This window comes from Pyrus communis, chromosome 2, assembly GCF_963583255.1.
Source record: "Pyrus communis chromosome 2, drPyrComm1.1, whole genome shotgun sequence".
In the NCBI taxonomy this organism is placed as follows: domain Eukaryota; kingdom Viridiplantae; phylum Streptophyta; class Magnoliopsida; order Rosales; family Rosaceae; genus Pyrus; species Pyrus communis.
The window spans coordinates 32,896,302-32,910,959 of NC_084804.1; the positions used below are offsets into that span (position 1 = coordinate 32,896,302).

General features: G+C 34.9%; 1 protein-coding gene across 1 annotated transcript; it reads right to left on the reverse strand.

The window, feature by feature from the left end:
* Positions 1–1,718: 1,718 nt before the first annotated feature.
* Positions 1,719–4,174, reverse strand: LOC137725691 (ethylene-responsive transcription factor ERF110-like). The gene is made up of 2 exons (XM_068464461.1): positions 3,373–4,174; positions 1,719–2,766 (listed from the first exon to the last, which is right to left on the reverse strand). Exons 1-2 carry the CDS (start codon positions 3,743–3,745, stop codon positions 1,955–1,957), a joined length of 1,185 nt encoding a protein of 394 aa, XP_068320562.1. The 5' UTR covers positions 3,746–4,174; the 3' UTR covers positions 1,719–1,954.
* Between the last annotated feature and the right edge of the window lie 10,484 nt (positions 4,175–14,658).

Genomic DNA, 14,658 nt, shown 5'->3' on the forward strand with positions numbered 1-14,658 from the left:
TTCTTCAAATGTTTTTATCTAACATTATTAGTTTCGACGAGAACTAAAATGTTAAAGTAAAATATAATAATTTATTCAGAAAACAAAATAAGTTTGTATTCAAATGTGTGTGGACCTCATGATATAACAATAAAATCTCTCTAAAGTTATATTATTGAGACCAAATCAATGTTATAACTTTAGGGAGGTTATTACCTAATATATGTTTAATTAAAAAATATTTTTATTGACGTATTTATCCTTAATGAATGTTGTATTTCTTAAATAGGATTATTTGGGCGAAGTATTTTATTTCTTGCATGTATTTGTACTCATGGACAAGTTCAACTGTGTACAAGCGTGTTTCCTTAAAATGGGGACAAATTTTTGTACTCATTTACAATTGTAATTATATAGAGGCGTATTTCCTTAAGATGGAGACGACTTTTTTTTACTCATTGACAATTATAACAATATAAAGGCTTTTTTTTTTTTTTTAAATGTGACTTAGAAAAATTATAACTTATTACAATATGAAATTTATTCCAATACATCAAGTTAGGACAATTTTTTAATGACTTTATGAGGTTATTTCATTATAGAGTATTACGTTTGAATGGTAGTTTGCTTTATGTACCTAAAATTGTAGGACTGGTAAGCTGGATTAGGCCTAGCACAATATGAGACACGAACCTCATGGCATGCATTGATATTTGCCTGCTTTTTCTTTTATTTGACTACAATTGGTTACTAATCATGTTAGTACTACAAAAGAACTAAAAAGCTAGGGGGCCTAATTTTTCTTATATTTGATTATTTTCTTGAAATTTTAAAAAACTCTCCACATTTAAAGTACTTTTCACAATCTAGTTAGGCTCGAGTCACCCTTGTATTAATTCAAGCCTAACACATACTTTAGAGTCAAATTCCACCCTCATAATATATTTCGGGGTAATAACTGAAAAGAAAAGACACCAATAGATATTGTGATTACATACATCCCCTCCAACATGGTGGGTTTGAGTCTTTTTCATATCCCCTAATTTGGATTGGATCGACCATGAATTTACGATTAGTATTGTATGTTCAATCTGATCCCATCCACAGTTTAGGTGTGAAGATTAACACAGACAGGGTAAAATGGTCAAATTACGAAGGAGCATATATGGATACCCATAACACAAGGGATAATGGAACGAGATATCCTCCGAATCTTTGTGTTTGGAATTTGTAGAGGAAGACATCCCACCATTCAAGAAAGAGAAAGAGAATCGAGTTGTTCAAGTTTTTGAGTTTTGGGAAGTGGACGAGTGAGATGTGCCAATGAAGACCGTAGTAGTGAAATTAAGATATCCGAATCTCGGTCGTTGAGCCCCCGACACAGAGCTCCGGAGTGAATTGAGATGGCCTTCGAACACAAATATCCAAGTGGATCTCAATCCAAAGGATAACCATGAAAGATCACCATCAGCGCACATACACACATATACAAATATATAACATATGTAAATATATAACAAATTTAGTTGAATAATTTAAAATTTTTTGTTCATGATATGTACTGAGTAGTTTAAAAAATCAACGGTTTATATATTGCATAAAAATTTAATTGATCTTCCAAACGTTTAAACCTTGCATAAAATATGTTCCTTAGTGATAATTTGAATGTAAAACAAAATCCAAATAAGTTAAAAGGAAGGCTCCTACATCTTTCCATAGATGATGACTGAGAGAAGATGTAGACATCGAATCTCTTGAGAATAAACTAACACCTAAATCCTAAGTGCTTCCCTTGTTTTTCTCTCCTTGCTTTACAAGAATATGACATAAAATTCCAAATAATAATAATAAAACAAAAAAACTACGTGAAAAATACATGGGTATATTTATGATATTAAAATCAAAACCTACTAACAAGAAAAATATTCTAAATTAATAAAATAAAAAAAGAAAACAAAAAGTATTCATGAAAGTATCAACTGGATGAGGATGGATCGTTGCCGGAATGAGACCAAGATGGTGCCTGGAAATCAGACGAACCACCCTGGTTCGGATTCTGCGGCTGCCGGAAAAAACCCAGTTGTTGATTCTGCTCAGAGAAAAACAGAGGAAATGAAGCAGAGGAGGAGGCAGAGGACGGCAATGCAGAAGATGGAGTGGTTGACGATGCAGGTTGTAGAATAGAAGATTGAAGTGATGCCAACTGGGAATTGTAGTACATTTGTTGCAGCAAACTTGAGGGCTGCTGTTGATGTTGCTGCTGTGGATGGAAGTCAGCGGAGCTTTGAAGGAGCTGAGAGTAGTCGAAGTAATCCCGGAGGAGGTCGGAGGAGGGCTGAAAAGCTTGCTGGGAGTGATAGAGTTGCTGTTGTGGTGGTTGTGGAAGCGGCAGCGGCGGCTGCAACGGCTGAGCATATTGTGTTGGTCTAGAATTTGAATTGAAGGTTTGGAGAGTTGGTGGTGGCGGTGGTGGTGGTTGAACGAGTCTGACGTTTTCTGGGAAGTTTAGTTTAGCTCTGTTTCCTCTGAATCTTAGAGCAGCTTCATCGTAGGCTCGGGCGGCGGCCTCCGCCGTGTCGAATGTGCCAAGCCAGACTCTTGCAGCTCTGTGTGGATCGCGTATTTCAGCTGCCCATTTTCCCCACGGCCTCTGTCTAACTCCCCTGTATCTTCTCTTCCTCTCACCAGTTTCTTCAAATGAAACAGATTCTGTACTTGATGGTGTGGTTGGTACCGCTGTGGTGACCGAGACGGTGGCGGTGGAAAAATTTGTACTTTCTTCTGTCACTGTATGCAAAAGAATGTATATTTCATTAGCACGATCCGTTACTTTTTTTTTTTTTTTCCTTCTTTTATGAATAATTTTGGTAAAAATAAATTGAAATATGTAAACATGTTAGCCTAAAAAGCTCATGAAATGTGAGTTTTAATCTTCGCAGAATTATGCTAATTAAGGTAAACAAGTAACAACAAACTGTAAGCACCATGCAATATTAGATAATAAATAAATAAATATATATATATATATATATATTTATATTAACATGTCAATGGTAGAAGAAAAACTCATTGCAAATCTTCATATCATCTTTCCACAAAAGAAATCTCTTCAAATCTCAAGAGAAAGAGAAATGATAAGAAGGATGAATTTTTTTAATGGATTAAAGATTGAATAAATAAAAGTTTTCACAAGCTAAAGAAGTTGATAAGCATAGGAATTTCTGTTTGAATAAAAAAAACACCAATGAAATATTTAATTTATTTTTTCTTCTCAAAACCACAGACTTTCATTAAGAAAAGGTTTGAGAACATATGATTTAACAAAACCCAAGTTCTAATCCAAAAAATTAATGAAATAAGGATGATGATTTGGAATATAGATTGAAAACTGACCAGTTGCACTTGCACCACCAGATGTAGAGTCTGATTGTGTTCCTCTGTAATCACTATAGCCACCCCTAAAAGCTCTATTACCAGATTCCATGAATTGGGTTTGAGCAAGGGCAGAAGCAGAATCCAAATCTTCTTCGCGCCCTCTCTTTTGACCGACCCAATTGTTAGAAGCAGGAGAAGCACTTGAAGAAAAAGCAGCTGACAAAGGAGAAGCAGATGGAAATGAAGAAGAATACAGTTGGCCGAAACTAGACGTAACTCCACCGCTTCCAATATGTCCCCAGCTGTCGCTGCCTCTTTGTCCGGAAACGACATGCGTCAAAGCCGATACCATCGCCGACATCTCCGTTGCCCGACTGTACCCCAAAAACATTGTCGGCGTCGACGGCGACACATGTTGCTGTTGATACGGCGGCGGCGACTCCAATCCTACGCCGCCGTAGTTGATATTATCAATATTTACAGCATTAACATCGGTACTATCGTTTTGAGAGCCAAACCTGTCGTGTTGACCGCCGCCTCCTGAGCTCTTCTGGTTCGCCACCTTCAGTAAGCACACGTAAAATCCAGCTGCTCTTAGCTTTTTCTGAAATTTTTAGATTTGATGTGAACTTTTGTTCGACAGAGAGAGAATTTTAAGGCCGACCCAGATCGAGTTTTGACAAATTATGAGGACCCTTCTGAAAGCAACGGCCATATATATGTGCGGAGGACCGGGCAGTTCACAATTCAAACTTGACAAGCCGCCATTAAAATAGTGTAAGCTGTGCGACAATCTTGATTCATTTCATCCACCATTGGGTTTTCTTTTTTGTCACAGTTAAAACTTGTTCTTATTTAAGATGTGATATGTGCCAAAACCCCATCAAAAATACAGATGACATAAGCCAACTATGAAGGTAGTGGAGATTATGTTCACACATACAGAGCGGTTTTAATTCGCATATATACACACGGGGCTTATAAAATAAGGAGGTGGATTGTCTGCTCTCTCATTTCCGTACTTGTTCCATGCCTTCTTATGATGTGTGATTATGGTTAAGTGACATTAATATTTTATATTAATTTTTTATAAAAATAATAAAATATAAAGTAATAGGAATATAAAATATTGATGTGGCTTAATCGTGACCACACAAACAGGAATGCATGAGAAAAGTATGAAATGAGAAAAGTATGAAAATGGAAGGGCAGACAATCCACCTCCATAAAATAATGGGTGGAGAAGTCTGTACTTCTTTCAGAGGAAACGAGAGAAACAAGTTCATCTTGGAATTGTGTTCTCCTATGCCGATACGTAATGCCAGGAATAGAATACCTTATTTATCTTATTCCAAAAGAACCAAAGTTGTCTACTTGCATGTAATTTTAATTTTGGTTTTACAGTTCTTGCCGGACTCAACCCAACTTTATTATGCACGATGATGTTTGGGTGTGACTTTGATTACATTATTTTTTATTTTTTTAATTGTGAGAAAAACTAATATTGCTAAGTCGTATTAATTTAAACGGTAGGAAATCTGTATAATTCTCCTGCCTAAGCCTAATTAGCTAGGTCTAATGGGACTGGTTTAATTTGTTGGTTACATTCACGTTCCAAACTTCCAACTGCGCGTCTTTTAAATTTTAATACTGAATTTGAAGGCATATGTTAACACCAAAACGATGAATATTTCAATACATGTGTTCTTAATTCGATTAAAAAAAAAAGGTGTTGTTAATCGAAGTCTAAACTATTTCCTTGGATGGAATGTTTCCTTTGTTAAAAATGGAATGTTTCCTTTTGTTAATGCTTGACTCTACCATTTCATTTAAAGTTCGTTTGTTTAGTTCAATCAATGTGTAGGAAATTAATAAAAAAGAGTAATGTTTGTTTCACGCATCTAATTTGATCAAATCATTAATTGGTATGACGTAACATTTACCAACACACTTATGGTGCATTTTTGCTCACCAAAGTTTAGGGTGGTGAGCGAAAATGCTCCCAACAACTTATATAAAGGTAGGCTAATTTATTTTTCTTCTTGTATGAAGTGAAATTTACATATTAGGAGTAGGTTAAATTTCTGTTTTATGAAATATAAGACTTAAATATTCTTATAACATGGTTATTTTAACACCACAAAAATTCATCTTTCAAAACTTCGGGTGTGCTAGAGCCTAGGGCAGCTACTAGCTGCCTCGGCCCTTGTTTACAGATCACTTGTCATGTCTTATACACTATTCAGATACAATATATAGAAATGTGATATGACTAACATTATTAATAAAATTATGACTTGTATTTAATTTGAAAAACCATTATGGTGGTTGTGTAACAGTGTGTGCACTTGCATCAGCACCCATTCCTTCTTCTTATGAGTACAGCAAAGAGTCAACCCATTTGCATGAACAATGGTCGTTCGTATAAACACAAAATAAGAAAAAGTCTGCATATTCCCACATACATAATCCTAATTACAAAAGTAGTAAACTACACATTCTCCTTATCCAAAACAAAAACTATACATTCCCATTTGTTTTTCAGACCAAATCCATCTAGTGTATTTTTCCTCAACTAGAAAAGATGTATTACTAAACTAAGAGGTAGTTTAGTAGTAAGACTAAACAGTTATTTGCATTTAATTGATTGTTCGCGAGCAAAGAGAAGGAGGTGGTGATGTTGCTGGGAGGAAGGGTAGTTTAAAGAGCAAATTGGCAACAAATTACATCATAGAAGAGGTAAAATCACAAAATTAAAACCACAAGAATAAAAAACAAAAATGAATGGGGTATGCTATTACTTGTTTTTTCTTAGTTGCTTACTTTACGTATGCAAGCATGGTTTGTTCCCAACATTGTACGGTCAATGCACGTCTCCCTTTCGGCATTCAATAATGCATGTGGTGGTTGTACAATATTGAGAACTCATATTTAATATCTGATCTAACAAAAATAAAACTCTGCAATATAAAAATCCTTGAGTAGAACTCGTTTAGAAGAGAACACGATAGTATTCCAACCCAGGTCAAATGATTGACTGAGTCAGGCAGGCTGATACTTGGGCCCGAAACAGGAAGACCCCACATTACCATTTTAAAAAAGGGCTACTTCGATTTCCATCTTTGGTCAACTTAGTTGTTAGACTAAAATTTTGTTTGTTAAATTGTTTAATCAGGGTTCTTAAAGCATTTTTAAAGAAGTTATCAAATCTTAAATAGAAAATCTAAATTTGAAAGCTTATTTGGCACTTTAAACTTCTTTAAAGCTTTATTTTTCATTGAATATGTCAAATTAAACTATTATTTATTAAATTATTTACTTTTCATAATTGCAACAAATATTTTGAGAACAAAGTTTATTAATCAACTAAAAATAGGTTTGAAGTTGCTATCAAATTTGACAGCAACCATCTTTGCTATCAATCCATGTCACGCCGCATAAGAATTGGTATTTTGGTTGGAAAATATTAATGCTGCCTTTTTTTACTGTTATTGTTGATGTGAACTTTTTTACATCTCTTTTCAAAATGCTCTTAGCATCATTAAGGAACTCAACTCGCATTAAATATCCAACAAATTATAAAATTTAAACAAACTCAAATAATTTTCAAAACCTAATAACTACTTAAAATTAATAATGGAATAATATTGTTCTTCACATTGTTCTAGCAAAAAACTAATGAACCCACGTAATTAATAATATATTGTAAATAAATATATGTAATTAGCATGTGCACATTTAACAAAAAAAAAAAAAAAAAAGGTACAAATTTAATTAAAAGTAAAAAAAGAATATTGGTACGAATCTAAAAAAACGTTACAAATTAATAATAGAAATATAATGATGATTGTGACAACCAGTCCCTAATTTTATGATTATATTAATTTTAAAATTATGAATTGATGAAAATACCCCTAGAGGCGAGATTGTTGACTTTTGTTTCCCCTTTTTTGTAACTCATACAAGCTGTTATTTTACTATATTATCAAAGTACTCGATAGGCGTAAGCGGAACTGAAATTGGAGTTACGGTTCAAATTCTACAAAGTTACGAATCCGAAAGACTATTTTTAAAGAAATTACTATTTTATTTATTTTATATTGTTTTATGAAATTATATTATTATTTTATATTATTCTATTATTATTTTAATATTTTCTAATTGGATATTTTGTTAGTTATTAATTTTTGGCCCGTGGGGCCCACACTCGCACCAAAACTCTCCTATCCCTCTCTTCCATGTGGTGTTCTATTTCCCCATTTCATGGACTCTCTCTCTCTCGTCTCTTCCATCTCTCTTCCCGGTTTTCTCTCTCACTCTAACTCTCTCAAACTCTCTCAGCTATCTCTCTCTCCTTCTCTGCAAATAGACCACACCACCACCACCAATCGTCGTTCCGGCGAGCACCACCCACGGAACTCCCCTTCACGAACCTAACCACAGGCCGAGACTTCCTCATTTTCTCTCTCTTCCTCATTGCACAGTACCATCACTATGCAAAAACCTGATTTGGCGAGTTCTCGCCATCGCTGGCGAAGGTAAGGCTTAAAACCTTCCTAATAATTCGTAGATCGTGCCTAGGAGTACGTTTGGCTTGTTTTTTAGACATTTTGGTGTTGTTTGGACGTAGAAACCTCTCAGGGAAATCTCCACAGTTTTTCCTGCGAAGGACCCACGGGTTGCAAGCCATTTCCGGCCACTACTTGACCTAATATTGGTATGGCTCAAATACTTACTCTCCTAGCTTTATTATGGTATTTAGATGGCGAGTTTTGGTTGAGTTTTGACCCCAAAACGGAGCTGGGCAAGTTTCCTGGCCAAAATTCCCAGATCCAGCCTTCTTCTTCATTTGGGTCCGGCAGGTGCAACCCGCGAGCCCAATTGGGTCCAACCTGACTTGATAAATAAATAAAAAATAAAAAGAAGATCGAGAAGAAGCCTAAACCGAATCCAAGAACCGGCCCAAGCCCATGACCCGTTAACCTTAACCTGAATTCAACCAGGATTCATTTAAGAATTTGGAGGGAATATTCCAGGGGAATATTTCGTTAACTTTAACAGAATATTCCACCTAAGGATGGAATATTCCGTTAAAGTTAACTGTTAACAGTCAATTGACTTCTGTTGACTTTTTCAGAATTTTTTCGGAAACCCTTATAGGCTAATTTCGATGTCCCGAGTCTATTTTTGACATCCATTTAGGGAAATTCTGAAGCTTTAACATAGTTGACCACCGGGGCGTCTCGATTGACTTTTTAGGGTTGAGCGTTGACTTTCTACAAAATTTACCAAGGACCCTTCTTAGCGTATCTCTATGCTCTGATTCCAAATCCGCACTCCATTTTCCCAAATTTAATAGTTTTAGTTGAGTTTTACTTATGGATCCCAATATTATGCTTAGGTGCAATTACTATCGAAAACTTCGGCTTCCTAGCTTGAACGGATGTGATATTGCAAGTAACTGTGTAAGTGGGTCTTTTCTTTTATGTAGTGTGTGTGTGTGTGTATTTGTTAGTTTCCATTTATATATTTCATAAAGAATTTGTTATGATACGCATTAGCTTAACGTTTATAAGATTTAGCGCGTTGATAGAAATTATGAAATTATGATACGTTCCTACGGGATGTACAGGTATGCGTATTATTATCGATGCCTTAGTTATATTTATGGCCATGAATAGTATTATGGTAACATGAATTATCGATTTACCGTTGTATGATTCTATTTACGTTATCTGTTCATTGTGTGCTATAATGGTGTCAGTACTCGCCCGGGCCAGGGCCAATCTTTCATATATATGTTCACATCGCACTGTACACTCACTTTGGATCCATTGTAGGTGCCAGTCCTGTCCTAGATTGCTATAGGCAATTAGGACTCGTATGTGATGTGCATAGCGCTAGTCTTCACGTGATTGTAGTACTAGAGCGTAAATCATTATTACACCCAGTCTTGTTCATGTTAGAATACCTCTGCATGAACTCGTGTGTCAACATATGTCGATGAGCACTCGATGTGATATGTTTATTTCTACGAGATATTGTGATTACTGGAAGTTATATGCCTATTTACGAATTTTGTGACGTATTGAATTCTTGAGATATTGCAGGCTGCGGTAAGTATTTTCATACTATACATAGTATATATGTATATTTTGGAAACTATACTTATTTTACGGTTAGGGGTTATAATGTTTTCAAAAAGGTTTTTTATAAAACTTTATTTTTAGGCCCACTCACCCTTGTTTTTCGCCCCTCCAGGTTTTAGTGCTGAGCTTTTATGTCGACGAGGATTCTTGGCAAATTTTGGTATAGGTGGTTACCTTTGATGGTATAATTCTCATCCTACTTTACTGTACTTTACTTATGCTCTGACATCACGTGTGAAATGGGTTCATTCCCGCTCACAAGCTCACTCTTATATATAGGCACTTTTAGGTTTAAATTTATTCACATTTTCCACTCACTACACTTTATGGCTTTGTCATCCTCTTGGTGTCGGCCAGCACAGCTCGATTCGAAGTCTATGTGGACATTCCGGGTTAAGGTGCGTTGTGATATTTGGAAATGATTAAGTTTTTCAATTTTAAATTAAAATATGTTGATATGTAATTTAATATTCAAATAATAACGTGGACAAAAGTTGAAGGACCTTGATTAAAACAAAAAGTTTTGGGTAAATTACACAAAACTACCTCAACTATGGATCGAACGACCCTATCATACCTCATCTTTTAAAAGTGACAATGTCATACCTTATCTTACGAATTTGTTCCAATGTTAGACCTCCATTAGTTTTTCTGTTAATTTCTCTATTAAATGCTGACGTGGCTGGAGATGAGGCCCGCTTACTAATCTAACTAGATTATAAAATAATTAAAAATTAAAAAATTAAAAAACTAAAAAAATAAAAAATGGCCTAGGGATTCGGTCTTCCCTTTCCTCCACTCGCACCAACTCTTTTTCTTCTTTTCTTCGACAGCCACCAAACCCTTCCCCATCCCCCCAATCTTCCTCCTCTGTCCCTCTCCCCACTCGCACTCGTCATTCCTTCACCATCACCTCCCAATTCGACCCATCCCTCCCCTAGTCCTTCCATACCCAACCCGACCCACCCCTCCCCTAATCCTTCCATACCCTTCCCCACTTGTCGATCCAATTTTAGGGTTTCAATTCATTCTCTCTTTGCGATTCGATTTTTGGGGTTTCTGATTTCTCTCTGTGATCAATCATGGCGAGCAACAATAGGGAGACCAATGTCCATGAGGAATCGAGCCATCTTTTGAGCAAGCGATTCTAGGAGAACCAGAAGGATGCTGAGAAGCCCGCCAAGGCCTCGCTGGAGAAATCACCGACGAATGTGGGGCATAGGAATGGAGGTGGTAATGGGTGCGTGTAGACCGCCGATGGGCTGCCATTGGGGCACAGGAACGTGATGGGTGAGCCTATGGGTTGGGCTCAGTGGAACTCCACCATTAAAGTTATCACCGCTATGTGATTTCCCTTTTCCCACGAGAAATCTGTAGCTTCTCTCATGGAAAAGTGCTTTAGTTCCCCACCAAAAGCACTTTCTTTCTCCCCGCTATAAAACCCATATTGCCAAATCCATTTCTTTCATTCACAGAGCTCGCTTCCAATGGCAGAAAAGCAAAGGAGTAATGGGTTTGTGTGCACAATGTTCGTCCTCTGTTTAATTCAATGGAACCCCATTCCGATTCCAATTGTCGTCGCCATTCTCGAACCGTTTGATTTCTTAGCTCTACAGTCGATTCAGAAGTCGCTGGAAGACATTATTTCTTCGATTTTCGATAACAGATTGATTTAATTGCCATTTTTTATTTGAAATTATGTTTGGAGTGGTTCTGGTTTTGGGTTGGGGGAAGACAGGAACAGGGAAGAAAAGGGAGGGGGATAAGGGGTGGGTCCCCATGCAAAAAATATATATATTAAATGATTTTATTTTTTTAGTTTTTAATATTTATTTTTTTTTAATAGAGATTGGGTCCCATCTCAAGCCACGTCAGCATTTAACTGAGAAATTCACGGACAAACTAACGAAGGTATAACATTGGACCAAATTCTAAAGATGAGGTATGACATTGTCAATTTTAAAAGATGAGGTATAAAAGTGTCGTGACACCAATAGTTGAGGTAGTTTTTTGTCATTTACCCAAAAGTTTTAATTAATGAAAAAGGAGAACGAGGGATGAGACTAAAAGAGATATCAAAAATGTCACATATGCATATAAACCATCTCCAAAGGAGATATTAGATTTTAAATACAAAATTTAAATTTGATAGCCTATGTGGTACTTTAACATCTTTTAAAGTTTTGTCCTCCACCCGATATGTCAAATTTTATACAAAAAAAATAAAAATATCATATTGATTTTCTTTGCATTGGTAATGAAAGGAAATGAACTAGAAGGTATAAAAGTATTGAAACATTACATTGGTAATGAAGGGAAATGAAAGGCAATGCTTTAAACCAATAAAAAATTAATTAAAACATTTAATAATTAATTAAAAATTATTTGAAGCTACCGTCAAATTCAACAACAACCATCTTTACTGTCATTCCATATCATGCCACATTCGAATTAGCATTTCAATTGAAAAACACTAATATTGTCTTTTTTAGCTATTATTTCTTATATGCACTTCTTTTTACCGGTTATACTCTCCTCAATTTCTCTAATATTCATTGTATTAATCAACGATGAATGAGCAAATTCAAATAACGAGTGCAGGAGTTAGTTAAAAGTGCGGAAGTCACCCTTAATATGGTGTATAAATCATTGTAGGTTGCTGTTGTGGTTTGGCAAAGCTAACTCATTTTTCCAACTTCAACAGACCCTATGTTTGTACTCTGTACATGTTCAATCTTCTTAATTTGTGATGATTCGGTGAGGTTTGTCGTTTTTTAATATAGTTACCAGCTAAGTAGTTAGGATAATGACAATTAGAGATATAATGTCAATGTGGACTTTAGTCAACCACTAATAGGACACATTTGGACTAAAGTCGAACGGGTACAACTTTAAATTTTATGAGCATATGCATGAATGTATGTGGTAGGGTTGTTCTAAGAAACGATGAATTGTCCCTGGCTAGTCTCTTGACAGGAATGTTGACAATTCACAAGTACATATTCCATCTTTTAGATCTGGCCAATAAACATATATCCAATTCGAAACCTTTGGCTTTTACTTACAGGGTGCATCCACGATTGCTCTCTTATTTGTGAAGAATGCTTGCCTCGTCTTGAAAATTTTCTAGTTGTTCAATTCACAAAATTTTATGTTTATGATCGGAATAGTTCATAGTATAAAATGCTATGTAAGAATTCATAGTATAAAATGCTATGTAAGAATTATCTCTGCAAAAAATTACTTAAAACTAAAATCGTTTGGTAACTTCTATCAATCAATTGTAATAGATAGATATACGGTTCGTAATGCTTCTATTAAATCCAACCATCTAAGGGTTCGTTTGGATGTACTTTTAAAATGACTAAAAGCGTTTTTAGATAAAATGTTTTTAGGTTCCAAAAGCACTTCAATTGCTTTCTACGAGAAGCACTAGTTATGTGCTTCTTCTAGGAAGCACTTTAAGTGCTTTTCAAGGATTTACTAGCATTTTTACTAAGGATTGTTTCCAAAAATATTTTCACCAAAAGCGAGGACTCAACGATCTTTTTTTCTTTCTTTTCATATATGATATTTAAATAGTAATTTATAATATTAACGATTCTAATCATAAAAAAATTTGTGAATCAGTCACGAATTATTTTGAGGAGGAATTCCTCCACCTCATCTCCTTGAAAAGGCAAGTTAAACTATTTATTTGTTATTTGTTACATGAGGAAGGGTTGAATATATGTTAATCATATAATCAATTTCCTTACATTCTCTCACTAATTGTGTATAATCCTATTGATTAGTCGATTTTGGTACTTTTATTTGTTTACATTATTGTTGTATTTTCTACGAGCCCTAAAACAATCTAAACTTTTCGCCATGTTTAGTGGAGAAATGTTACCCTTTGTATATCGCTTTTTTATTTTTTATTTTTATAATATATATATTCTTCTAAAGTTTTTGTCATCGTTTAGTGAATAAAATTAGACCGTAGTGCTAATGACAATTTTTTTTTTAACATTTTTTTTTATATACTAGGAGTGGGGGATTTGGATTAAGTAACACATTAGGTTATCTATAACTTTGTATTGAACTCATCATCCAAGAGAGTCAAATCTACAACATGACAGAAATACTACTAGATCGTAGTGTCAGTGACCGTTCTTGTAACTTTATTAAAAAAAAAACTGAAAGCGTTTTAATAAACAAAGCATCGAATATATGTATAAGATTATTTTTCAAAATTTATAAGATCAGCCTACATCCACCATTATTCTCTCTCACTTGAGCAACGACTCTTGATCGCACCATCATCTAATTGAAAGTAGTTGTACATCATTTTAGTTTGCACATTTACTCGAGTTGGAAATTTATGTGCAAGCAAGTATATACTTAAGCTAAACTGAGTTGAAGTATAAGAGAGTGTTTATTAAAAGTTGAGTATCTTCCTAATTATATCGCATCTTGGAGGCCAAAAGTTGCAGAAAGAAATCCTTTAAAGTTGATGAAGATTTGGTCGGCTGTTCCTCTGGAATATCTAACATCCAAAGGCAACGAACCCAACGGTGCGAATTTCGAATAATAGTGACCCCTTTCCCACGTGTATTCTGCAGCCTCGAGATTCTTGCGTTTGTTAATTTTAATTTGTAAGGCATGCACATGATAATATAACATTACTATCTTTCTTAAAAGGAACATTTGATAAAAGCATATTTTGCACGAGGTGAATAATAGTACATAGATAGTGATATTTGCATATTTATTTTTATCTCTCACACATTCTTACTAAGTGTTTGCTTTTAATTTTCTTTAATTTATTTGATCCAATAATTGAAAATTTATAGAGGTGTTTGAGAAGTAAAAATGAGTACATGGATAGCACTACCCATAATACATTATCTAATTCGAATGATTTTCTGTAGGGATGACCTTTAAATGAAAATTAAAAGATTGAATAGTTTTGATTATAACATTTTTACGTTGAAAGTATGTTATCAGCAATGGTGAAATGAACACGTTATTTGCAAGTGGTGAAATGACCTCATCTTCTAAGATGGAATGAACATATTATTCTATAAAAAAAATCTTTCATATTGGCACATTTTTTGTGACCAATCAATGTGCAAACACTAAAGGTGAAACGAGAACGTCAAAATGTTCAATA